General features: G+C 53.6%; 2 protein-coding genes across 4 annotated transcripts; one reads left to right on the forward strand and one right to left on the reverse strand.

The window, feature by feature from the left end:
• Positions 1-2,834: 2,834 nt before the first annotated feature.
• Positions 2,835-11,571, reverse strand: CHMP7 (charged multivesicular body protein 7). Of its 2 annotated transcripts, none has more exons than XM_005142622.3 (10): positions 11,215-11,571; positions 10,191-10,365; positions 8,515-8,700; positions 7,702-7,835; positions 7,253-7,301; positions 6,828-6,947; positions 6,433-6,531; positions 5,749-5,809; positions 5,148-5,309; positions 2,835-4,512 (listed from the first exon to the last, which is right to left on the reverse strand). In XM_005142622.3, exons 1-10 carry the CDS (start codon positions 11,502-11,504, stop codon positions 4,448-4,450), a joined length of 1,341 nt encoding a protein of 446 aa, XP_005142679.3. In that variant the 5' UTR covers positions 11,505-11,571; the 3' UTR covers positions 2,835-4,447. The 2 variants fall into 2 exon arrangements, with proteins under 2 accessions (XP_005142679.3, XP_033926407.1); XM_034070516.1 differs by having other exon boundaries at positions 11,385-11,513.
• A 5,701-nt stretch (positions 11,572-17,272) lies between these two features.
• LOC101867904 (tumor necrosis factor receptor superfamily member 10A) lies at positions 17,273-24,276 on the forward strand. 2 transcript variants are annotated; one of them, XM_034070414.1, is made up of 10 exons: positions 17,273-17,423; positions 20,219-20,351; positions 20,714-20,842; positions 21,181-21,295; positions 21,379-21,467; positions 21,562-21,651; positions 21,749-21,789; positions 22,204-22,344; positions 22,759-22,840; positions 22,933-24,276. In XM_034070414.1, the coding sequence occupies exons 1-10, from the start codon at positions 17,274-17,276 to the stop codon at positions 23,217-23,219; spliced, it is 1,257 nt and encodes a 418-aa protein (XP_033926305.1). In that variant the 5' UTR covers position 17,273; the 3' UTR covers positions 23,220-24,276. The 2 variants fall into 2 exon arrangements, with proteins under 2 accessions (XP_033926305.1, XP_033926306.1); XM_034070415.1 differs by having other exon boundaries at positions 22,968-23,166.

Genomic DNA, 24,276 nt, shown 5'->3' on the forward strand with positions numbered 1-24,276 from the left:
CCCCAGCTAAGCAGACACAAGCTCCCAATGTGCAGGAGAGGCTCATTGAAGAGCACAGGTGAGCACAGATTGCTGCTTAAGAAGCCATTCTTACTATTGAAATGGGCCAGCAAGGGAGGCAGTGGGGAAGGATCCGTAATGAAATGGGGGAAGAAGGGAATTAAAGGGAATACAAAGTGAAAAGGGGAAGAAACAGTCCAGGAAAAGGAGGACTCGACTGATGAGGGCACAGAAACCAAACCAGCAATGTTCTTGCTTTAACATCCCATTTTCTCCTCTACCCTCAGAGTCTGAAGGGCTCAGATGCTCTCATCCCCATGGCAAAAGGTCCAACATCCTGAGGCTAAACCCCAGTTTATGTTCATGCACCCCTCAACTGTGCATGTCCCAGCTTAGAGAGGCTGGTTCCTGCTCCAGGGACCAGTGTAGACCTTTACACACCCTGTCCTCCCCTGCAACACACTCATGACAAGCTGCTACCAAGCACAGCCACAAGGCTCCAGGAGAGGTGGCTGCATTCCTGTCCAGACCTGCAGGGGTAGGAGAAGGCTCAGAGGCCTCAGAAGCCCTGCCAAAGGACATCTCACTGTTGTCCATGTGCAGAGCAACGTGGGGGAGAAGCTGGTGGTAGCTGAGGGTCACAGCTTCCTTCTGGTACGTGGTGTGGTGGTAGGAGACCAGCTCATTGCTGAAGTTCACCGGCTCCACCACATCGCTGGGGCAAAGGCACCTCAATTCCCTGAGTCACAGCTCCATGTATGACCCTACATCAGTTGTTCCCTGTCCCAAGCTTCCTGGCTGCAAAGGGGCTCCTTTGATTGGGAAATGGCAGCAAACTCTTCCAAGAAACAAGTTTCCACCAGAGCTGGCTCTGCTCAATGGGGACTTTCAGGGAATGCCTTGCTGGAAAACTGGCCAAGATGGGGAAGAGCAGCAGCTTTCCAAACCAAACTGAAGGCACGAGCAGGCAGCTGAGCAGCAGCTCACACCACACTGGAGTGGATCGTGATGACCCCTGCCTGTCCCAACAGCACTTCCGAAGCAAGCAGCAGCCAAGCTCCACAGAGGCAGCTCAGCTACACTGAGGTTTCATCACCCTGACCTTGCACAAGCCCACATGGAGCAGGAGCTGCCCAAGAACAACTTCCAAACAAGAGAGCAATTATTCCCTTGAAGACACAGCACCAAGCAGCTTATCCCCAAAGCAAACAGCACGCTCGGTCTGTGGCAGGTTACAGGAGGCTCGATGCCAGCGAGTCACAGCCTTGACTTCCAAGGCTTTGTTTCATTAAGCCTCATTAGTTCCACCGTCTGCAGCCTCCTCCTGCCAAGTGCCTATGCCAGAAGGAGCCGCTAGATGGCACCAGGCACCGGCTCAAGGCTCAGCACCCTCCTTGGGTCTTTGTGTCAGGCCAGCTCCCTCCTGTAATCCTTACCAGAGTTACATCAGAAGAGGGCTCTCATTGCCCAGAGCACTGCACTGTCCTCTGCACCTCCAAGGGCATTTTTCCACATATTCCCTATATTAGGAACAAAGAGTTTTCCAGATCCAAGTTGCAGGACACAAAGAGGATGTCTTCATTGCTCAAGAGAGAGCAGCAATGGCAGGTAATCTGTCCTATGGCATTAAGCCATGGCAGAGGCTTGAATGGGAGCTCATGGCACACTTAGGATGCACATGCTAAGCCTGGAGGTGTTCCAGGAAATCATGGAGGTACAAGGAGTTTTCTTCCCCCTTAGGGGCTTAAAACACCTCAGAGAGGCTCTCACCCCTGCACACAACTCACACTGAAGCAGGCATGGGAAGCTGCGTTGGCAGGAGCAAGCAGATGGGAAGGGATCCAACCCATTACCGAGTTTCTGGGCATCTCGGAATACACCTAATGAAGACAGGACCCATACCCCTGCTGTCAGAGGCAGTCAAAACAGCTCCTCAAACAGATGCCAGGCAGGTCCTGCTGTTCCCAGGTTAACTCCTGCCGCCTGGCTCTGATCTCTACTGAGAGCACTGTTTGCTGCCTCCTATCACTAAACTGTTGCTCCGTTTCCTCACATAAGCAGCTGCTATTTTTGCTGAGACTCAAGTTAAGTCCTATTTTAACCAGCACTCAAATAGAAGATTCCAGTGTGGTGGCAATTCAGCTCTAGGCTTTCATATTTCATGTCCTCACCCAGCAAGAAGCTGCCCTCGATTTCCCTTCCCTGCTGTCGCACCAAAATATCCTCCCATTCTCCATTCAGCCATCTTGATTACATTCCCCACTTTGCATCAAAGGGAGAAAATTGCCAAACACTTCATCTAAAGCAGCAGCTGCTTGGGTTTAACTCTTCAAAGCCTCTTCCAGAAGGGCTGCCTCAGCCAGATGCAGCACAGAGTGACAGGAGAGCATTTGTTCCTATGGGAATCACTTGGAGCTTCCCTTCCAGGGAAGGTACAGGTGATAGCAGGGGATGAATGAGGGGCAGGCAGATCTGCGGGCTCCCTGCAGCCATGTGAGCCTTGAAGCTGCACAAAAGTGGAACAATGATGAGCAGACGCCAAGAAAAGGAAGCGAGCCTTTCCAAAAGGATACTCACATTAAGGCTGTACAACCCCAGAGCCAGAACAGACAACTTCTTCCACATAGGAACTGCTGGGCCTTTTTATAGGCAAAGACTGGAAGCTGTCCAAGTGCACTAGAGCAGTTACACAGCTTGGGTTGTGACAAAGCAACCCCAGAACCTGCCTGTTTACTGTCAGCACACAAGTTTTATCAATGCTGCAGCACCGCTGGAATACCACTAACACACAGTCATCTGTGGCACAGGGAAAGAAAAGGAGGCACCACAGGGGATTCCGTTTCCTTCCCTCCCTTTTATTACACATAGGCAGAAAACACAGTGGTTTTTCTCCCGTTTACTTACAAAGCTTCAAGTCATTTCACACAACTCCATGTGCAGCCCGGGTGAACTGCTCCAGCACACCTCCTGTGGCAGGAGTCCACTCTCCAACAAAGCAACAACGAAGGCAGAGAGAACACAGTACCATAGTGACACCTGGAATCGCTTCCCTGGCCCTCTGGAACTAAAGCTGGGTCACCAGTAATGCCCAGGGCATGGGAACTCCAGCCCTCCTTTACTGTTCACCCAACCTGCCATCCACATGGCTCGAGCAACACAGCTTGGTGCAGGAAGCAGCAATGGTGATGGGAATATGGGAATACATTCCAAGTCAGGGAGAGGGGCAGGGAGGACTGGTTACACACCAGCACAGAGCTGGTCCCTCCCCTGCCACACACACAGGCTCTGTGCACAGAAAGCCCAGTTTCTAGCACATTCCTCTCCTAAAAGAATTCACTTCTCCATGTTCAGGATCAGGCTTTCTGCTCTCCCCTGTGCATACATGTAATAAAAAAGTGACCTGCAAAAGATGGGGATTTCATTTCTGATGGGTAAAGAAAGCCTCTAAAAGCATCTTCAGTTGCTGTGCTCAGGTGGGTTTGCATCAGAAACACCATCAGAGTTTTGGCTTGGGGCTTTCTGGTTATCGATGATCTTGTGGAATTGCAACATCAAGACTGAAGGCAAAGAAAGTGGCCTCTGGGAAAGGGAAAATGATGCATCCCTTCTCCTCCCATCCAACTCACTCAGCATGAGAGCTCTAAGATCACCCTGCAAGTCCCAGCAAGTTTTACAAGCAGGGAAGATACAAAAATAGCTCAGCTTTCAAGTAAGAGTGAGCAACAAGTTGTAGTGCAGTGCCCATGAGCCCGTGTCCCAACCAGCAGTGTCAGGACCGCCTTCAGCTCAAGATCTTTTGCAGGTCTCCCTTTTAAGGCCTTAATGTCATTACAGAAAGAGGAATTCTTTTTGTCTTGTGCTTGCAATTGCTGCCCTCTAGAGCAGCAACAAAATCTCCTACAATTGAACACTTACAGTGTCTAGTTGCCCACGACCGTGCAAAATACAGACAGGGAGGGATAGAACTACCAACGGGTGTGTAAGCTTGTTGCAGGTTACTTATGGTAAGGACAGTACTTAGGTGCCAAGTGTCTTAACAACCACACAAACAGCCAAATGTTGAGCAACTGCAATACTGCTGCAACTCAGGTTCTCAACATCAGCCACAGCAAAGGGGAAATGAAAAACGAGCACTGTTATGGACATAGAAGAGTTTATCTTCGCTGGGCAGAATAGTGAAGGGCATTCCCAGAGGGAAGACTGGATGTTGCAGTGACTTGGGATCACAAGTCAAATTGAAACCAGCGCAGATGTTGGCACAGAGATGACAAACACCAGCTGGGGCCAGTTCCAGAGTGGATTGTCATGGCAGGAGATCCTGTTGCTGAGCAAAGTGATATCCATGAAGAATGGGGGAGTGTTATCCCTCTCCCCAGAAGTTCTAGTCATTAGTTAAGGAACCTTAAGACAACTTCTCACACTGCAGCAACAGGATGCTGTTGGGTCTTTAGAGATTCAGTCCCAGAGCTGTTTGGGGTTCAGAGGAAGTAGAGGGAGTCTTTTGTGCCAAATCTATAAAGACAATCACAACAGAAAGAGACCAGATTTCATCAGTAAGATGAACTACATCAATCACCTCTATAACAAATACAATCTCAGAGAGCCTCACTGCTTCAGTATTCAATTACTGTTCTCTTGGAAACCCATGCTCTATGTTTGATATGGGATGCTGAGCATTCTTCTGGTCTGAAACTTGGGAATATCATGTGCTCAAATAGGAAGAAGACTATATGGACAGTCCTGTGCAACTGTTTATTAACTGATTCCTGAAAGGAAAATTAAAACCTATTTACCCCTGTCCAAGACAGGTCTATGGAAAATTCACTGTGCAACCCTTAAGCTCTGGTCACTCACTGTTTCTAAGTAAAGACTAGGTTAGTACTGGTTCTAGCAGACATCATACTTATAACATAGGATATAGTAAGTACTGTGAGACAAAAGATGCTGTGTGCTTAGCCAGGCAGAATTCCTAGCAAAGAGACCGAGTCTGGTTGTGAAAGTCATCAGTGAGCAGGGATACAGAAGAGCTCCCTTTCAACCCTGTAACTGGAAGTGGGAAGGATTCTAGCTCAGACTTCAGTTCTGGACCTCTTTGGTTTTGCAAGGCTGATAGCAGTTAGCTTAACACAACTTGCTGACATCCATACCTCCATCAGACACAGAGAGCTTCTCCAGTTCAGCTTCCAGCTCAGCATCAGAAATGGGCGGATTCAGCACCTTCTGGGGAACAGGAGGCAGATCCACAGGCTCCTTAGTCGAGTCCTGCAGGAGACTGTCCAGCTCCTTCTCAAGCTCCTCAGTGTCCATCTCTGCTGATTAAAAGAAACATTCAATTCCCAGAAGAATGAAGCAGCATCTTCATAGCACAGACTGTGTTTCAGCAGAGACAAACAAGCTGCAGCAACATGCAGGCCAGAGGAACAAGATTGTCTCTTATAAAACAAAGCAGTAGCCACTCTAAAAATAGATCTAAATCAACATGACACAACTCGGAACTGAAAGCTACCAGCACTTAAGAGACTACAAGGATTTGGAGATGCACAAATACCCACTGTCAGAGGAGACAATTCACTGTCAGTCCTCATCCCCTCTCAAGGCACCAGTAGCAACAGCTCTGGTATTTCAGTGAGCAATTATCCTGCCAGGAAGGAGGACTGATATGTGGGGAAGGAGCAGGGAAAGGATGCAGCACAAAGGGCCAGCAGTGGCAAGAGAAGACAAGCAAAGGATATAAAGCCCAGCACATACCTAGACCATTGATCCCCACTCCAGCCAGAGTCTGGGCTACTTCATCTTGAGTATCACAAAGCTGAGGAAAAACATACAGTGTTTGATGTTGAATAAAACCTCATCTTATGTCTTACTGCAGCCACTTGTGTCAAAAGTAGGTAACAAAACACAAACTAAAGTCCCAAAGTTGACTTAAAGGCAGAGTCACTCCAAGTACACAGAGCTGAAGTTGCTCAAGAAGTAATCCTTTCCTGCTTTTTACACCAGCTTCTGCAGGCAGATTGCTCCCTTCATTTCAATTCGGAACAATCCCATCTCCTTTCCCATCCTGAACTGCAGATTATGGATTAGGCAGTTTTAAGACCCTGTTTGCATGCACAGTTGCATTCCAGCTTGTATTTCATTTTAATACATCTTGCTGAACGTTTTCGAGGAGAGCTGGGCGCTTGTGCAATGCTCTAACCAAAAGAACACATAAAATGCACAGATTTCAGGGAAGCTCTGACTACTGGCTAGCAATAAATGCAAATATATAAAGCCAGTCTGAAGACCTCTGCTTGCTGATCTAAAAAGATCAGGATTAAGTTTTCTCTGGTGACATACAGGGCAGAAACCAAACAGCCTCAACACTGGTAGCTGGCCAAGCTTGCTGTGTACATCTACACGCCACTTATTTATCTAGATAAGCTCTCGTGTCAGTACCTCTTGTATCTGATCCACCAGGTTCTCTGCCTTCTCCACAGTAACATCCTTCATTGACAATTTCAGAGCTCCCACACCAGCCTGATAGGCATTAAATACCTTTAAAATACATTAAAAGGGAGAAAAATTAACAATGCTAAGAACAAACACCACCTTCTCTCAAAGCTTGGTATCCAAGCAGGACCCTTAGAGAAGCATTAGCATCCAAGCAGAAAATGAAGCCATTCAGAGCAATACCCCAACAGCAGATTTGCTGTTTCCTAGAGCACAGAATCAAATCCACCAGCCAGCCTGCACCCACCCCTCAGACATGAGCTCTGACAAGCAGGTAAAGCAGCACACAATGGGAAGAGCAGGGCTAGAGTGAGAAGCACAAGGCAATATGAACACACTACCATCTGGTCAGTCTGGGAGGCGTAAATCCTGTCCAAGATCCCTTGCACTGCATCCAGCTTGGAGTGAAGCTCTTCAATGCGCCTCTCTGTCCTTCGTTTGGACTTCAAACATCTCAGTGCCTGGGGACATGAGAGACACAGCCTAAGATAACCAACCAGGCAGCAGCCAAAGGAAGACTGAAGGAATCAAAACCAGCAAGCCCTCTGCAGCAAGGCACACACACACCAGCTGGTTTTAAGAGCTGGATGCTTCCATTTCGCTTCACCACCTCACTCTGGATAAATACATTCTTATCTTCACCTTAAGGAGACCTTTAGCCTCAGCAACCTCACTTCAACACATCTACGATCAAGCACCCTAGGCATCATCTGCAGTTATGGACCAGCTCCAAGGCACTTGTAGTTCCAAGTAGAATGGGACTTACCAACTGTTTCTTCCCAGCTCTACAAGCACTCCGGGCATCCTCTTTACACCTGTACAGATGCACAAAGGAAAAGAGGTTCAGTCCTTTGCAAGCAGTAGTTATTTTACAATCAGCAACCATCCTCACTGCTTTGCTCTAACCCAAAGACAAGGGAACAACAATGCATTTCAGACACAGCCACCCTTAACCCATTGCTGTTCCTCAGCAGTTGTCCTTGAATTCATTCCAAACCTTTGCAAAAGCTTTAGGCATCCATTCACTGCAGTTTGTTTTTACGGGGATAAGGAACAAAGAGTGGAAAACCTGCCCATTCACATGACTGTGACTACTGTGTTTACAGAACAGGAAGAAGCCTGCACCTTCAAAACCAGCTTCGTTCTAAGTAGGTCACTGGAATTCAAAGTTCCACATCCCACAGAAGTTCTTCCCACCACCCTTCCCCAAATTACTTCTCTGCTTCCTGGGAAAGGGACTCCACCTTCTGTGACAGCAGCTGTTCACTCTGCATCAACTGATAAACTCCAATGTCCACATCATTCATCGGAGAGACTTTGGCATGAAGCCCTCGGGCAAACTTCACTATCTAAAGGGAGAAAACCACACACTCAGTCACTTGTCTCCACAATCTGTGCCTGCATCAGAAATACTCCAACTCTGATGAAAGAGACAATGTTTTCACCCTCAGTTTAAGCCTTGTAATAGTGATGAGGACTTATCAGTCACCATATAATCAAGTATTGAACTAGCCAGGATCAAGTAACATCAGTGTGAAAACAGAAAGCTTTACTGGAATCCCCTAAAGCTGCCCTGATGCACTGACCAGCGTATGGCAGTGTCACACTTCCAAGCCCTTCAGTACTGAACTGCACAGTGCAGCACCACAGGGAAAAGTGCTATCTCAGAGACAAAAGTGTATCTCTGCAGTTCCTGACAGACAGGAAAGCCTTCTCACAGAGAGCAGAACAGCGATTCTAGTGGCGTGGAATAACTTGAATTTGGGTATCTAGGGACAGTCAACCTGCAGGTAGACAACTACAGTCCCTGCCCATTTTCTAGCTAGTAACAGCATAAATGTTTAAGAACCTGCTGTGCAAGACTGAAGATTTAGTCTCATCTATAACCAGATTACAGTGCTGGAGCCCCCAGGATTTACTTGCCCAAATGAAGAACACCCACACTGATCCAATAAGGTACTCTTTCCAGCCAGATGAAATGCAAGACAGGGATTATACCACCCAAAAGCAGTCACCTTTACCCTGTACCTTCTCTCCATTCTGTTCCAGGATCGTGACCCTCTTTTCCTTTTGCAGCTGGAGGAGCAGCAAGTAGAACGTCCTTTCATCCGGACAAACACTGGCACAGAGGGAACGCAGCTCCGAGAGGGCAACAACGGGGTGAGAAGAAAGTGCAGAGTTCTGATAGAGGCGATAAACTTCCTCTGCCTTCTCCTGGAAGGAAGCAGCAGAGCGGGCTGTGAGCGTACACAGCACTCTGCCTCCTCGCACAACAACTGCACATCCACACCTGCTTCCTCCTACGCACTGAAGGTGAAAAGGCAGACGCCTTCTGAGCCAGACAGGCTCACAGAGTGAGTTGTACATCAACATTCAGAAGCAACTGCAATGCTTTCAAATAGCACCATTAATGGGATGAAAAAATAGCACGTTTTCATGAGAATCAGAACCACAGCACTCACTTTCCCCATGTGAATGCGACGGATGGAGTAACACAGGAACCACACAGGCTGTGCCCTGGCTTGAAATCCCACCTCCCACCCCCTGTTTAAAACCAATAGAAGCTTTTCTTTAATCAAAGAATCCTGGAATGGTTTGGGATGAAGGGACCTTAAAGTTCCTCCAGCTCCAACCCCTGCCACGGACAGGGACCCCTTCCACTGGAGCAGCTGCTCCAAGCCCCTGTGTCCAACCTGGCCTTGAGCACTGCCAGGGATGGGGCAGCCACAGCTTCTCTGGGCACCCTGTGCCAGCGCCTCAGCACCCGCACAGGGAAGAGCTTCTGCCTAAGAGCTCATCCCAGTCTCCCCTGTTCTGGCAGGTTAAAGCCATTAATCACACCAGAATTGAGCTTGCCAAGTCATTTTGCATCATGTGTACATGAGCAGAGGAAAAGGTTTTCCCCATTTCAAGTGAGAGTTATGATCTATTTCAGACCACTGAAACAACTCCAAGCTCCACATCAAAGCTTGTGGTTTCTAAAACATCTTCCTTCCTTTCCCATGCACATCCCCTCTGAAAGAGCTGTGGAATACCCACTGCAGAGGGAAGGCTCTGTCTGCTATCAGGATAACTACAAATAAAGGAACCCAGCCAAGGAGTTCTCACATTTCTGCTGGTCTCAGTCACTTAAATGCTACTCTCATGCAAAAGCAACAAGTCTTGGGGCTCATGCAGAGCAACCCACGCTCTACCCAAGTCAGTCAATGAGTTACAGAACACAACCCACAGCTCTACCACTACCAGTGTGCCAAAGGAAAGGGGCTTTGACAGGATCCAAGGGCTGAATGCTCAGGGCAAAAGTGACCTTTGCAATAACCCTCATGCAAGCTGCACTCAGTGATGCATGGCTGTGACAGCAACTGCTGCATCACCCGTGTGTCCCTGCAACGGGTGGCACTCAACATGCAAGCTCCTCTTGCGTACCACACTTGCCCAGACTCAAACCTGAGCCTCATAGCACACTCCTTGCTCCCCTCAACAAGCAAGCCTGCCCTCCTGCTTCCTAGAAGCCAGTGAGCAGTCATTACGTTAAAGGAACATCCATAGATATGAACTATTTCTTAGCCCTGAGTTATCCCATCCACCTTTAGACACCACAAAGGAATATCCATTCCATGCTGATCTTTCCTCCTCAGAGCACAGACTGAGCCCTGATGCTTGTGGAGATGCAGGATCTCAAGCAGGCTCCCAACAACACTCACCTGAAGCAGCTCCACATAAATCAGAACTTCCTCTTCTTCGGGTATCTTACTGTCTCCCAGCACGCTGGAGAGAGTCCACTTCAGGGGCTTCAAAATGAAGACTCCCACACCCCAGGAGATCCAGCTGCTGTCTACACTGGCCATGAAGTCTGACTCCCTCTGCATCTTGCCGCGTCTGGAGGAGAGATGCATGCAGAACTGAGTATGGTCACTCTACACCCTTCCACCAGCAGAGAACTGAAACACTGCTCTGTGCTTGGTACACACACAGGGCTGGTGGTGGTTCCCAACACCGTGTTCTAGCTGAAGTGTGAGGTGTTACCACTGGGAATGAAGGTAAGCGGAGGTCTCCCTGCCTCCCTATGGGCACAAGGGTCTTTTTGTCACCATTTCCCAGTTTCCCAAGCTTTTCCCAGGGTTCTGACTTGAAACTGATGAGGCAAAGAGGGAAACCAACGGGAGGCTCCGCTGGACACCTGGGGGTGTTTCAGTGGGGCATTAAACTGCACCCATCGCTGGTCTGATACCCACAGACCTGGGGGTTATGCTACAGTCCCAGCTGCCTCCTGCTGCTCCTAAACCTCCGCAGGGCACCAGCCCCGGGCTCTCCTTTCACACTCCAAAGCCCTCGGTTGCAAACACCATCACTCACCACATCCCCACATGCAGCTGTGTGCACCGCAGCACCCGCGCTGGGGAACGGAACCCAACCCTACACCACGGCATTCCCTTGGGATGCCTGCACCCCTGGGAACCCCAGCGTGAGCTCCAGCTCCCTCTCCATGCTTTTCCTTGCACACAGCTCCCATATTCCCTATCACACACACAATATTACCCCATATCCCTACAACTCCCTGTGCTCTCCTCCAAGAACAGCACCGAGCCCTTCCCCATGTCCCCCTCCGCCCTCCCTGCCATGCACACACACCATGGAGCTCTCCTCGCCCGCATCCATGCCTCAAAGCTCCCTTATGCAACCACCCCCGTCACGGAGCCCCCTGCGCGGCCTGCCCGGCGCCGGTACCTGAGCAGCTCCCGGAGGACGGTGCCGAGGCCCAGCGGGAGGCTGCCGCGCCGCTCGAAGCCGTGCTGCAGCTCCCGCAGGCAGGTCCGCACCGCTCCGCGCCGGCGGCCGCGGGCCAGCACCAGCCCGACCCAGAAAGCCATCTTACTGTCCCACTCGGTGCTGTTCACCTCGCGGCTCTGCTTAAAGGCCGAGAACAGGAAGGCCATGCGCTCGTCGTCCGTCTCCCACTCGGGCGGCAGGTCCCCCGCCGGGGCCGGCCCAGGCGGCTCCCTCCCCGGGCTGCACATCTACGCGAGCCCCCGGCTCCGCCGCGGCCTAGCGCCCGGCCGGGACCCGCCTGGCTGCCGGGGAGCCGCGTACCGCGCAGGCGCACTGCTCCCCCCCCCCCGCCGCCGCCTTTGTGTGGGCCGCGCCGAGCCTTCCCCCCCCCGGCCTGCAGTGGTACGGGCCTGCGCCTGCGCACTGGGACCGTGGGGCAGTGGGGATACGGACACAATGGATGCCGGTGTGAGGTGCAGCGGAGCCTGCAGTGCAACCGGTGCCACGGCCGGCACCAGCACCGGACATGTGTGTTCACCATACGTGATGCTTCTCAGTCCGTGTGGAACATCAAACTGTGCTTGGGGCCTCGGCGCCGGAATGGGCTCACTTGAGGCACTTAAAACCATAGCACAGTTTGGGTTGGAAAGGACCTTAAAATCATCCAGTTCCAACCCCTGCCATGGGCAGGGACACCTCACACTAAACCATGGCACCCAAGGCTCTGTCCAGCCTGGCCTTGAACACTGCCAGGGATGGAGCATTCACAACCTCCCTGGACAACCCATTCCAGTGCCTCAGCACCCTCATAATAAAGAATTACTTCCTTATATCCATCTAAACTTCCCCTGTTTAAGTTTGACCCCATTACCCCTTGTCCTATCGCTACAGTCCCTAATGAAGAGTCCATCCCCAGCATCCCTATATGCCCCCTTCAGACACTGGAAGCTGCTCTGAGGTCTCCAGGCTGAACAGCCCCAGTGTTCTCAGCCTGTCTCCACACAGGGGCTGCTCCATCCCCTGATCATCCTCGTGGCCTCCTCTGGACTTGTTCCAACAGCTCCATGTCCTTATGTTGAGGACACCAGAACTGCACACAATGCTCCAGGTGATGTCCCACCAGAGCAGAGCAGAGGGGCAGGATCACCTCCTTCACCCTGCGGTTGGCTTGAGGCACCCTGGCTCTGTTCCTGCCAGGGGCACCCAGTGCCGCTGCAGTGCACACATCATGGGGTGCTCACAGCCACTGTGTGTGATGGGTTCCTTTTCCCATTCACAATCAGAAGCCTCAGTGCAGCCCTGCAGATTCCCAAAGCAACGGGCATTGACAGCGGTAAATCAGTGCTGGAGGAAGCCCATTTGGAGGGAGAGCCTTGCCTCCCATCCCCTGGGCTGCAGGGAAGGCAAAGAGCAGCCTTGAAACACACCCTGCCCCATGGCTGAGCTGAGGAGATGACTCAGCAGAGCCAGAGCCTATTTTTACCCTCTTCAGGCTTCTCTGCCAAGCTGGAATTTTACATTAATCCTGTCCAAAAGCCCCAAACCCACATCAGCTTCTGACTGAAGCCAATCGTAGCCCAGGACCTGCTCTTCCCTGCTAGGGAGGGCACATTCATTGGCTGCAGGCAGCAGAGCAAACACACAACGGTGGCATCAGAGCACGAGGCTTCTTCAAAGCAGCCGTGTTTATACACCTGGGGAATGGGCCTTGACCCTGCGGTGCTGGAGGCTGTTAAACAGGCATCACATGCTGGGTGATGGAAGAGCCAAGTGATGGGCTCATCCTGCTCCTGTTCCAGATGAGATGCTCCCGGTCGTGCTTCAACCCCAGCCCCACACATGACTGGGGCACAGAAAAGGGTAAAAGTGAGAAAACTCAAGGGATGTATTTGCCACTTTCCATAGCCGGGCAGGAGTCCAGCCATTCCCAAAGGAAATGGGGCTCTGTCACGAGGAGCAGCGACTTGGGAGAACAAACACCATCGCTTCAAAGGTCCTTTCCTTCCTCCCCAGTTCTCCTGGCTGTGGACACCAAACAGGATGTCATAGTGTCAGGAATAGCCCTGGATCAGTCAGGGTCAGATGTCCCTGCTCTGTGCCCTCCCAGCTCCTTCTGTGAGGAGCAGAAAAGGCCTTGGCTCTGTGTAAGTGCTGCTCAGTGGTGTCTGAAGCATCCCGGGGTCAGCACAGAACCCAGAGCAGCTACTACAAAGGGAATTAACTGTGCTCCAGGCACAAAGCACAGGAGGAGCTGTGATACCAGGGGAGCTGTGACATCCAGAGCAGCCCTGAGAAGGATTTGGGGTGCTGGGTGAGGAGCAGGTCCCCATGACCCAGCTTCAGTGTCCGCTTGGGCCCAGAACCCCCCCATGTGCTGGGCACGGTGCTGGTGTCCTCAGCATGAGAAGGACATGGAGCTGTTGGAGCCAGTCTAGAGGAGGCCATGAGGATGCTCAGGGGCTGGAGCAGCTCCAGTATGGACTCAGGCTGAGAACATTGGGGCTGTTCAGCCTGGAGGAGAGAAGCTGTGCGGAGACCTCAGAGCAGCTTCCAGTGTCTGAAGGGGGCTACAAGGATGCTGGAGAGGGGCTCTGCATTAGGGACTGTAGTGATAGGACAAGGGGTAATGGGGACAAACTTAAACAGGGGAAGTTTAGATTGGATATAAGGAAGAAACTCTTTACTGGGAGGGTGCCAAGGTGCTGGCACAGGGTTGTTGAGAGAATTTATGAATGCCCCATCCATGGCAGTGCTCAAGGACAGGTTGGACACTGGGGTTTGGAGCAGCTGCTCCAGTAGAAGGGGTCCCTGTCCGTGGCAGGGGCTGGAGCTGGAGGAGCTTTAAGGTCCCTTCAACACAAAGGAGCTGGGATTTTGTCCCAGTTTCAAAGCCTGGCAGATACCTTGGTTTGGATTTGGAGCCTGGGCTGCAGCTCAGCCTCCAACACCCTCACCCCTCTCCTTCATCCCAGAGCTCCTTTTAAGTCCTGCTTGAAGGGGAGGAAAGGGAGGAGGGCAGGGAAGGGGGTAGGTCATTGTTCACTCTGTCTGCTGCTGAAAGCTTCTCCTTGTTTCAGGAGCTGTCTGGCCTGGCAGGGAAAGGAGGGATTTAACACTTTCCCTTGCCAGCGGCTGCAGGCTCCGAGGCAGGGAAGCTGCCTCAGGAAGGGTGAAAGGAGAAAGGATGCAGAAATCACCCGCTTGGATTTCCTTGTCCTTTCCCCTGAATCCCAGGGGTAAGGCAGGAAAAGGGAATGAAGACACAAGTGTGAGCCCTCCTCTGCACTGTTTCAGAGGGGAAACTGAGGCACGGAGGGAGGGGGTGACAGTGCAGTGCTGTGGGGCATTGAGCTCCCTGCAAGGTCACAGCACAAGCTTCTCCCTCCCTCTTTTAAAGAGGAGCCTTTAAAAAGGCATTTATGAGACAAATCACTTGTTAGTGTGGAGGGAGAGGCCAAAGTTATCGGGTGGCTTCAGATCCCTCCCAGGCACCAAAACAGCCGAGAGGGAACAAAGAGCTGAAGGTAAAACTGGATGTGGATGTTTGAAGACAGATACAAGGGCACGTACCCCATCACCTCCCTGGCGTGTGCCGAGGGCCACAGTTACACGCAAGATGCTCTGGAAGGGGAGATTAGAGCCTCTCTCACCCCCTCAATCTCCTTTCAAGGTGGAGCATGAGCAAAGAGACGCTACAAGGACACAAGTAATCCAAGGGGCTGAGCTGTGCAGGGCATCAGCTCCCATGAAGTTAACCACTAACCCTGGCCGATAAGAGCAGGCTTCCCCAGCCAGCTGTCCTCCCTGGGCAGCTTGGGCTCCCATCTCCCTTCTCCCCATTGCCATGGAGTGGGACACAAGCCCTGGTCCTGCTCAGACCCTGGTGCTCATTTTAATACCCACTTACAACAGAACTGAGGAGGAAGGGAAGGAATTCAGCACCTTACCCCCCTCTTCTTCTCCATGGGGTTACTTTACCCCCAGTGCTTGTGCTGTGCTGGCTGCTGGGGGGTCCTGGTTCAGGGGCCTATAGGGATGAGCAGGCTGCCTGCAGTACAGACTGGGTGCCTGCAGGAAGGCCTGTCCCTGGGTGATAACCACCCACCCTTCTCCTGCCCAGAGCCTGCCCTGTAAATCAGCCTTAAATGGAAGCAGCGTGCAGCATGGCTGCAGTGGAAATTCCTGCTTGAATTGGTGGTGGGATGACGTATCTGCCGGCATATCCCACAGCCTGGAGAGTGGGATAGGGTGGGCATCGCTCCCGAGCTTCAGCACCATGGGCTGGATGGACACAAAGCTGCCTTTGTCTGGGGCTCTGTGTCAATGTTATCTCGGTGCTTTGGCAGCGAACGTGGTTTTGACCGTCCCCTTTTATCCATGGTTGAGACACGTGGAGCAGGCACTGGGGATTTGTAACAAGTGTTTGCCAGGAGGAGGATGTGGTCACCACGGGATGGATGCTGACAATTGACCTCCGGCTGCTGGGATGTGTCTGAGTACCCAGTATAAACCTTGGGGTAAACTGGGAAACCCCCTCCCATGCTGGTTTGTGCACAGCTAAGGAGCATTAGGGGGACTTTTCAGGGAGAGGATGGAGCAGGTCCTTCCCCATCCTGCTGGATGTGCACAGAGCAGTGCACTGGCACTGACTGTGAGCTAACTGGAAAATTCATTGCTCTCTAAGGAGCCCAATGACTGCAGCTGAAGTCAGTGGTATCTGGAGCACAGAACACATGGTTTTGGTTAAACAAAAGGCCCTGCATACTTTTGGGGCTTGTAATAGAAGTACCCACCCAGGAAACAAGCAGGAATCCTTCCCCTTCAAATCCCAGTTCGGCTTAACTATTTTTGGCATAGACAGGCACAAACTGCTGCAAGGAGAAACCCAGGTTTCCATTGCCCACCATGGCTGGGTGCACAAGTGTTCATTCTGCCACGAGTGTGGCCACCAAAGAGAAGATGCTTCCCATATATCCACATCTTGCATGGGTTAGAGAAGATGCTTCCCATATATCCACATCTTGAGTGGCTTAGAGAAGATGCTTCCCATATATCCACATCTTGCATGGGTTAGAGAAGATGCTTCCCATATATCCACATCTTGAATGGCTTAGAGAAGATGCTTCCCATATATCCACATCTTGAGTGGCTTAGCTACAACTCTGCTCATCTGGCTGGAGCCAAGAAGCCTCGCTGCCTTCCTCCAAGTCCCGGGGATGATGATGATGGTGGGGACCTGCTCAGCAGCCCTGTTGGCACAAAGGTGTTCGATGCCCTGAGCCCTTTCCCTGGCGAGCAGCAGTTTTCCTGCTGATCAGCTTTTCCCCTGCAGCACCATGGGAATGCTGCTTCCTGTTTTCAGGCCGTCTTTGCCTCTGGTTTGGCTCAGGGAGACTCCTGTTACTCACAGCAGAGCCCCAGTGAGTCACGGTTCTCAGGAAGGGTCCACATCATCCGAGCGCAGACATTGTGCGTCCTCCAAAGCTTTACATTATACAGGGTTTGTTCCCTTTCAACACAAGTTCCCCTGCACAGAACCACCCCAGACTCAAACTCAAGGTGATTTCCTCACTTCCCAGCTTGTTGGGAAAGGAAAGGGAATGAGCTTCTTTGTGCCTCCGGGATTTATCCCCCAGACGTGTTCGTATAAAGCCCTTTTCCCTGTAAAACCAAACCTTGCAACTCCCCTCGCTCAATGTGGCCGCTGTGTGATGGGGACAAAGCGAGAACACCTCTCGGGAATCATTCCTGGTGCTCGCGGTTAATGGGGAGCTTGGAAAACGAGTTGGGGACGGGAAAAGGAATGAATGGGAAGGGGAACAAGGGATGAGAAAAGGAAAGTTCTGGGACTGGGTACAACCAACCCGCGGAGCCCTTCCGGGACTTGCGGAGCCCTGCGCCGGCCTCCGCGGCGCTCCCTGCCTCCTGCCCCTCCTCTCCGGTCCCTCCTCCAGCCTTCATAAGCGCCTTCACCCTCCGCTCCGCGCAGTCCCTGTTCGTCCCGTCCCGTCCCGTCCATGCCGTACCCGAGGACCTCCCCCGAGCCGTGCCCGGAGCCGCTCTCCGCTCCTCTCCGCTGCCGGCCGCGCACGATGCGGCCGCTGCTGCTCTGCGCGCCCCGACGGCGCTGCCCGACGGCGCTGCTGGTGCTGCTGGTGCTGCTCACGGTACGTGGGGCTCTGTGGGGCTGGGGGGGGGATCTGTGGGGCTGGGGGGGAGGTCCCGGACCCCCGCTGGCGCTGCCGGTGCTGCCGAGGCGTGCCCGGGCTTGCCCCGCCATCGAGGGGCCGCGCTGGGGAAGGCGCTGGGGAAGGGGCTGGGGGACACGGAATGAATGGGGGGGAGCAACAGGGGTGCCCTGGGATGGGGGTGCGGGTTCAGCCGGTGGGGGGTGGGAATGGGGGTGCCGCTGGTGGAGGGGAGCAGGGTTAGGGCTTGCCCGGCGAGAGCAGCGTCCTCTTAACCAGCGATATGGGGGGGGGTTTCATTGGGTTCCCCCTCAACTGGGGGGAAGCTGGGGCGATGGTGGGGTCACCTGCGCCAGGGACCATGGTTATGGCAAGGTTATGGGGGTCTCACTTAGCCTGGGGGCTATTGGAAGTGAGAGGGCTATAGGGGCTCGCCTGGTCGAGGGGACTGGGGGGTGAGGCTATAGGGTGTCCCCATGGCACAGGGGCTATGGGGAGAGCGGAGGGCTCAGCGGGCAGGTGGGGGTCAGCGGGTTCATCTGTGCTGATGGAGGCAGCAGCGCTGGGGGGGTTCAGCAGCACATGGGGGCCTGTGGGGCACAGTGGGAGCAGCAGCTTGGAGGTGGAATGGGACCGGTGATCTGAGCCTCCCCAGTGTGGGGCTGTGGCTGAGCGGGGGCCATGAGGCTCCATGTGGGGCTGGAGGCCTGTGCCAGACAGGGGATTTCCAGTCCATGCACTTCCCGGCCTGGAGTGTTGTCAGTGCTGAGGCTGTGCAGGTGCAGCGGGTTCGGATGCGGGAATGCTGCCTGTGCGGGAATGATGCGGGAATGATGCAGGAACGCTGCCCAGTGCAGGAACACTGCAGATGCAGGAATGCTGCCTCTCCAACTTGCCCAAATGATGCCCAAACCCTGCACGCCGCTGCCTTTTAGGACAGAAAGTCCCACTTGGATGGATCATGTTTGCCCATGCAGTGGGTGTTGCCGCAGAGCTCTGACATGCCTAAAGTCTTGTCTCATCTCAAGGCTGTTGGATCCTGCCCTGAGTTTTAGGCTCCTGCTGCCACGAGGGATCGCAGCGGAGCTGTGGCCCAAGGACATGTGGGTGCTTGCTCCGCACTGGAATTCCTTGCGTTGCAATTGGCACTGCCATAGCTGGTTGAAAGGAGTCACCTCCTCATCCAGTTCCTGCCCTCTATCAGAGTTCACTTACACGTGCCTGAGAAAGCCAGGCCTTTCCAAACCCATCACCTAAGATCCCGTTTCTCTTTCTCCCATCTCCTATTTAACACCACAAAAGGGGAGGAGGGACCTGTTGGGACTGATGATGCTCACGTAATAACACACGATACTCACGTAATAACACACGATACGGTAGCTGCAGCTCTTGCCTGTTGCATCATGCCTGGACTTTGGCCACCCTTATGGGCTGCTGAGAAGGAATGCGGCTTGGATCCGTGCTTGTGTGGGAGCTCACATTCCATCTGCGGGAAGCTGGGAATGGGGGGAGCCCCCCTGTGTTGGTCACACTGTGCCCATGGAGGAGCAGCAGTCAGTGTCTGCTGCCCCCTCCTTTGTCCCTGGTCCTTCCTATGGTCGGCTCAGAGCCTCTATGACTGAGGGCTGTGGATGCTCAGGGAGGGCTCTGTCCTCTGCTGTAGGCTCCAGCTCCATCCTTGGGATCCCTTCAGGACATCCCACATTGGGGATGGAGGAAGGGAAAGTTCAATGCTTGGTGGCTTTGGGATGTTTACCTCGGGTGACAGCTACTCTTGGTTTCACCCACAGCTCCCAACCGGTGATAGCTTAGTCAGGGTTAGTCAGGGCTGCCGAGGGCTTTGTGTGAGGCTGATGTGCTTGAGCTGCGCTCACAGGTGCTGGGGGCCGATAGCCTTATCGTGCACTTGGGAAGCTCTGTCTGAGCTCCACGAGGAGCTCCCCCTGCTCCCCTTTCACAGAGCACGTTACTGTGTCCCTATTGTTTTAACCTTTAAGGCAGCTTCTGACTCACAGGAGAAATATTTCCTCAAAGAAGCAGGTTTCATGCTCCGGGTGGGAGGGGAGGAGGAAATGCCTTGGTCAGGCTGACAGTGCAGCTTTGCCCTGCTGTATCCCAGCATTACAGGGGCAGAGGCAGGAGCAGGTTTATCCCCCTGGAGCAGTGCGAGGACATTGGGATGCCCCAAAGCCCCCCAGACCCCAATGGGGTGAGCGGCAGCCCCTGGCGAGCGTTGTGCCCCCATAGCTGGGGTGACTCAGTGCAGGAAGAGCTGAGCCAGGGAAGGGTGCTTGGGAGCCCGCAGAGACGTGGGTGGCCCTTGTTTTCCTGATCCACAGCAAGATAACACGGATAAGGCGGAAACTGGAGCAGCCAGGGTGCTTGTGGTGGGCACAGGAGCCACATCCCAGCTGTGGGGCTGGTTTCCTCCCCACAAACACCCTCCCCATCCCTCTTCCACTTTCTTCGGTGCTGTGGGCTCAGGTTGTCGGCAGTTGGGGAAGGAAAAGGAGCCTGATGTTATCCTGAGGAAGCATTAGGGAGCCTTGGCCTTGCTGATAACCTGGCAGCAAACCTTCCTGCTCCAAGGAAATAACCACCCTGCATGGGGGAAGTGCCCTTCGCCTGCATGGAGGGGGGTTTGGTCCCTGGTCCAGCAGCTCTGAGCCATCCCAGGCCTCCTCTCCCATCTGGGCAGAGCCCTTGCCTGTCTCTTTCTCCCATTCCCCATGGGTTTGGGGTGGGTTTTAAAGCAGGGTTTTCTCTATTCCCAGGAAGTTCCTTTGGGAACGGCTGCATCAGCGCTGCACAGGAGGGACAAGGTGGATCTGTCTGATGCACACAGAGGAGAGGATGAGTTTTACCCCGTCCCGAACAGCAATATCTACTGCAGGAAATGCCCTGCGGGTAAGGTGGTCTCCAGCATCCATCACTGTGCAGCCTCACCATGTCACCATGGTGTGTCCTTGCTGCTGGCGAGGAGGCACTGGGAGCTCCAGCTCTCCTGTGCTCCACTCTCATAGAATCCTGGAATGATCTGGGTTGGAAAGGACCTTAAAGCTCATCCAGTTCCAGCCGCCTGGCAGGTTAAAGCCATTCCCCCATGTCCTGTCCCTACAGGCCAGGATCTGGTTGGCAGAATGGCAGTTTGTCTCATTATGAGATCTAAGGACTCATGATGGGAACATTTTCCTCTCTGTCTGCAAAGACATCTCCCTCCTGACCCCTATGCTCACACAAACCCTGTCTTTCTCCTGCCCTCCTTGCAGGTACCTATGTTGCAGAGCACTGTAAAGAGCAAAATGGCTTCAGCAAGTGTTTGCCCTGTAAAGACAATGAATACATCAAGTATCCCAATGGCCTCCTCATGTGCTTTGACTGCCGGACGTGTCGGGAAGGTACAAAGTGATGGGAAGAGCTTCTCCCTAAGAGCTCAGCTCAGTCTCCCCTCGGGCAGGTTCAAGCCATTCCCCTTGTCCCGTCCCTACATCCCTTGTCCCAAGCCCCTCTCCATGTTCCCTGCAGCCCCTTTAGGCACTGGAGCTGCTCTGGGGTCTCCCCTTCAGGAGCCTTCTCTTGTCCAGGCTGCCCCAGCCCAGCTCTCTCAGCCTGGCTCCAGAGCAGAGCTGCTCCAGCCCCTGCAGCATCCCCATGGCCTTGCTCCCACTCAGTCAATGAGCCTGAGTGATGGAGCATGGGCTGCACTGGCTACAGCACTGTCTCCTCTCGCCCGCAGATGAGGTGCAGCTGAGTCCCTGCCGAGCCGTCCAGGACACTCAATGTGCCTGCAGGAACGGCACCTTCTGCTCCCCGGAGCACCCCTGCGAGATGTGCCAGAAGTGCCGGCCCCGGTGAGCTGTGGGAGGTGCTGGGTGCCCCTGCCATGGGTGCTGGGACCCCCAGTGCTGAGCCTGCCCTGTGCTCCCCTCTGCAGGTGTCCCAATGGTGAGGTGGAGCTGGCTCCATGCACATCATCCAGCGACCGCCGCTGTGGGCCTCCCACCACCACCCACAGCCTCTCCAGTACGTGTGGGGCTGCTGTTGGAGGAGGGATGGGGCTGAGCTGCTGCTGGGACCTGCAGCATCTCCCCACATGCTCTGTGTTATCCCTTTCCAGCCACCTGGATCGTGATCATCGTGGTGGTAATTGTGGTCTTCGTGGTGCTCTTTTTTATCTGCGTGTACTGCTGCTGCTGCCGTTCCACAGGTGAGCACAGCATCATCCCAGCCTCACCACGGGCTCTGCATGGGAGAGGGGCCTGCTCTGGAGGCTGAGGGATCACAACACTGCTTTCACCTTCCAGGAGACAGGAGAGACCTGAGTGGGAAGCCCTGCAGCATGATGGTGAGTGTCTGGGATGAGGTCCCCCATGTCTTCTGCTCCCCATGTTGCCCGTGGCTCCTGGGAAGGCTAAAGGAGCAGGGGGATGAGTCTCATCCCTGCAGGGCTGTGCTGGAGCTGGGCTAAGCATAGGAAAGCCCATGCTCCACGTGGAGTGCTTGCAGCCCCCTCCCCAGTGCCTTTAACCCTTCCCTAGCAGTGGTGTTGGCACATCCAGAGTCCCCAGTGGGGAGCCTGGTTTGAAGGGAGGGCTGTGCTCTGCTGGGGTCCCTTCAGGCTCAAGATGGGCACACAAGCCATGCCCTTGGAAGCAGGGCAGATGCTGGTGCTGTAGGTGGCATCTTTGGGGGGTCAGTATGAGCCCTACCCTCCCAGGACCACCCATCTCCACTGGTCTGTGCTCCTCTCCATCCACAGGACTACCTGCTGCAGCGCCTGACGAGGTTCCAGAACAGGCGCCTGGGGACTCAGGACAACAGGCACAATGAGTCACTCTTCCAGGATCCCCTGCTCCCCAGTAACCCAGCAGAGGTGTCTCCCAGTGCTCCAGGAGCAGAGGTACATGAGCGTGTTCCTCTGCTCCATCCCACTTGGCCAAGGCCTGATGCTTTCCTCTGCCTTCACCGAGCTCATCAGCTTGGGGGCTCGCAGGGCTGGACCCTGGTTCCTGCATGGAGACAGTGAGGGCTTCCCTGGGCTCTGAAGTCTGCTCATTGCAGCCGCCTGCCACATCCTCTGCAGGGTTAACTGGGCTGCTGGGCAGACAGACAGGAACCAGGACCCACGGGTCCCCTCTCTGCTGCTCGTGGCCTGCAGAGCCAGGAAGCGATGGGTGCCTTTGGGGTGTGCGGTGATGTCCTGCCCCAGCACCCCCAGAGGCAGGGAGAGGGTCCCCAACCCTGCCATAAACGGGGCTTGGGGACAGCATCTGTGCTGGGGCTCCGCGGGTGCTTGAGGACGTGCTCTTTCCAGGTGATGGTGCCGAGGACCTCGCAGCCCACTGTGAAACCCAGGAAGAAACTGGTTCCAGTGGAAGGAGTACAGCCTTACGAGTGTAAGTGCTGGGGCCCAAGGGGTGTGCTGGGGGTGAACCAGCTCTGCAGGCTCTGCCCTGTCCTCTGAGCTTTCCCCTTTTCCCCCTGCCAGGTTTGCGAAACAGCTTTTACACCTTTGCCCAAAAGGTGCCCCACGACCACTGGAAGAGGTTCGGCCGAGCCCTGAGCCTGCTGGAGAACGACATTGACCTGGCAAAGAAGGAGGAAGGCATGGAGATGTTGATCGAGATGCTCAAGAAGTGGCAGGAGAGAGGAACGATCAACGCGTCTGTGAACACGCTGCTGGACACCCTGCACCAGATCAACCTCGGTGGTGTTGCTGAGGACATCGCCTTCGAGCTGGTCAAGGAGGGATCTTTCCAGTATGAAGTGAGCTGAGGAGCAGGACAAGCCCCACATCTCCCTGCTTCAAGCTGAGGCCACAGATACCTCTGAGAAGACTGGAGTTTTATCTTCCTATAGCTCTGCTGTGACTCTTCAGTAGCCATCGCACAGCAGGAGCTGGGGGTTGATACTTCATGAACATGCAAACCTCGTGGTCCTCTCTGCTGAAGCTATGGGCTCAGTGCTGGTGCTTCCTTAGGAAACCCAATATGGTGCTTGGAATTCACTGGATCAATGCACAGGGCCTTAAACTGCTGCAAGCTGCCTCTGGCATGGTCTCACCTGGGAGCTCTGGTACTATATGGATGTCTTCAGGACCAGTGCAGAGAGGGCAGGAGGGAGGCATCCCTGTGGCTTTTAACTGGATCATCCTTTTGGAGAGCATTCCTGGCATCATGCAATGGCTTCTGCTTGTAGGGCATTTCTAAGCTGGCCAGTGAGCTCAAGACTGTATGTTCAGTGGGCAAGCATTAACTGGGTTCTTGGGTTACTTTCTCAAAGCTGTTGATGGAATGCATTATAGATGGTAGTGCTTCTACTTGCTGCTAGGAATCAGCTTGAAACTGGATTTTGAGGGGAGAATGGGAATGGTTTACAATGGTGATCCCTGGGGTTGCAGGCTCTGCTGTCCCTGTCTCATCCAGCTTGGAAAGATGAATGCACTGAGGTCTGAGCAGAACTGTGGGTACCGGCCATTGATCCTCTATCTGGATTTGCTGCTCCTCACTGTGTCTCTTGCTCTGGCTCCCACCCATCACTCAGGGACAACTTAGCTGGAAAACACAACTACTGCATTACTGGAGCTGGTGTGTGCTGCATCCCAGTACAGCCCAGCCCATCAGAACCTGCCCTCCCCAGTGTGCTGGGAGAGCCTGAGGGGCATCACCAACCCCTCTGGCATCCCTCCTGCTGCTGCCCATTCTCCCCAACACTTCAAACTCCAAAACGATCAAGCACAAGCAGCAAGGTTGTATTTATGTATTTATTAAGTAATGTAAACTTCTACATATCTTAACTTAAAAGCGAATATAAAAATAGTGTTGTTTCTTTA

Source organism: Melopsittacus undulatus, chromosome 18 (genome assembly GCF_012275295.1).
Source record: "Melopsittacus undulatus isolate bMelUnd1 chromosome 18, bMelUnd1.mat.Z, whole genome shotgun sequence".
Taxonomy (NCBI): Eukaryota; Metazoa; Chordata; class Aves; order Psittaciformes; family Psittaculidae; genus Melopsittacus; species Melopsittacus undulatus.

What these genes read in the sequence shown, in the direction of transcription:
- LOC101867904 (XM_034070414.1), top strand. Translation starts at nt 17,274, where the DNA reads ATGCCGTACCCGAGGACCTCCCCCGAGCCGTGCCCGGAGCCGCTCTCC. An exon ending in TGCTGCTGGTGCTGCTCACG is followed by an intron (nt 17,424 to 20,218) that starts GTACGTGGGGCT and finishes CTCTATTCCCAG; the next exon opens with GAAGTTCCTTTGGGAACGGC. An exon ending in CCAGTGCTCCAGGAGCAGAG is followed by an intron (nt 22,345 to 22,758) that starts GTACATGAGCGT and finishes TGCTCTTTCCAG; the next exon opens with GTGATGGTGCCGAGGACCTC.
- CHMP7 (XM_005142622.3), bottom strand. Translation starts at nt 11,504, where the DNA reads ATGTGCAGCCCGGGGAGGGAGCCGCCTGGGCCGGCCCCGGCGGGGGAC. An exon ending in TTTATGTGGAGCTGCTTCAG is followed by an intron (nt 8,701 to 10,190) that starts GTGAGTGTTGTT and finishes GCTTCCTTCCAG; the next exon opens with GAGAAGGCAGAGGAAGTTTA. An exon ending in TGGTGGATCAGATACAAGAG is followed by an intron (nt 5,810 to 6,432) that starts GTACTGACACGA and finishes GTTTTTCCTCAG; the next exon opens with CTTTGTGATACTCAAGATGA.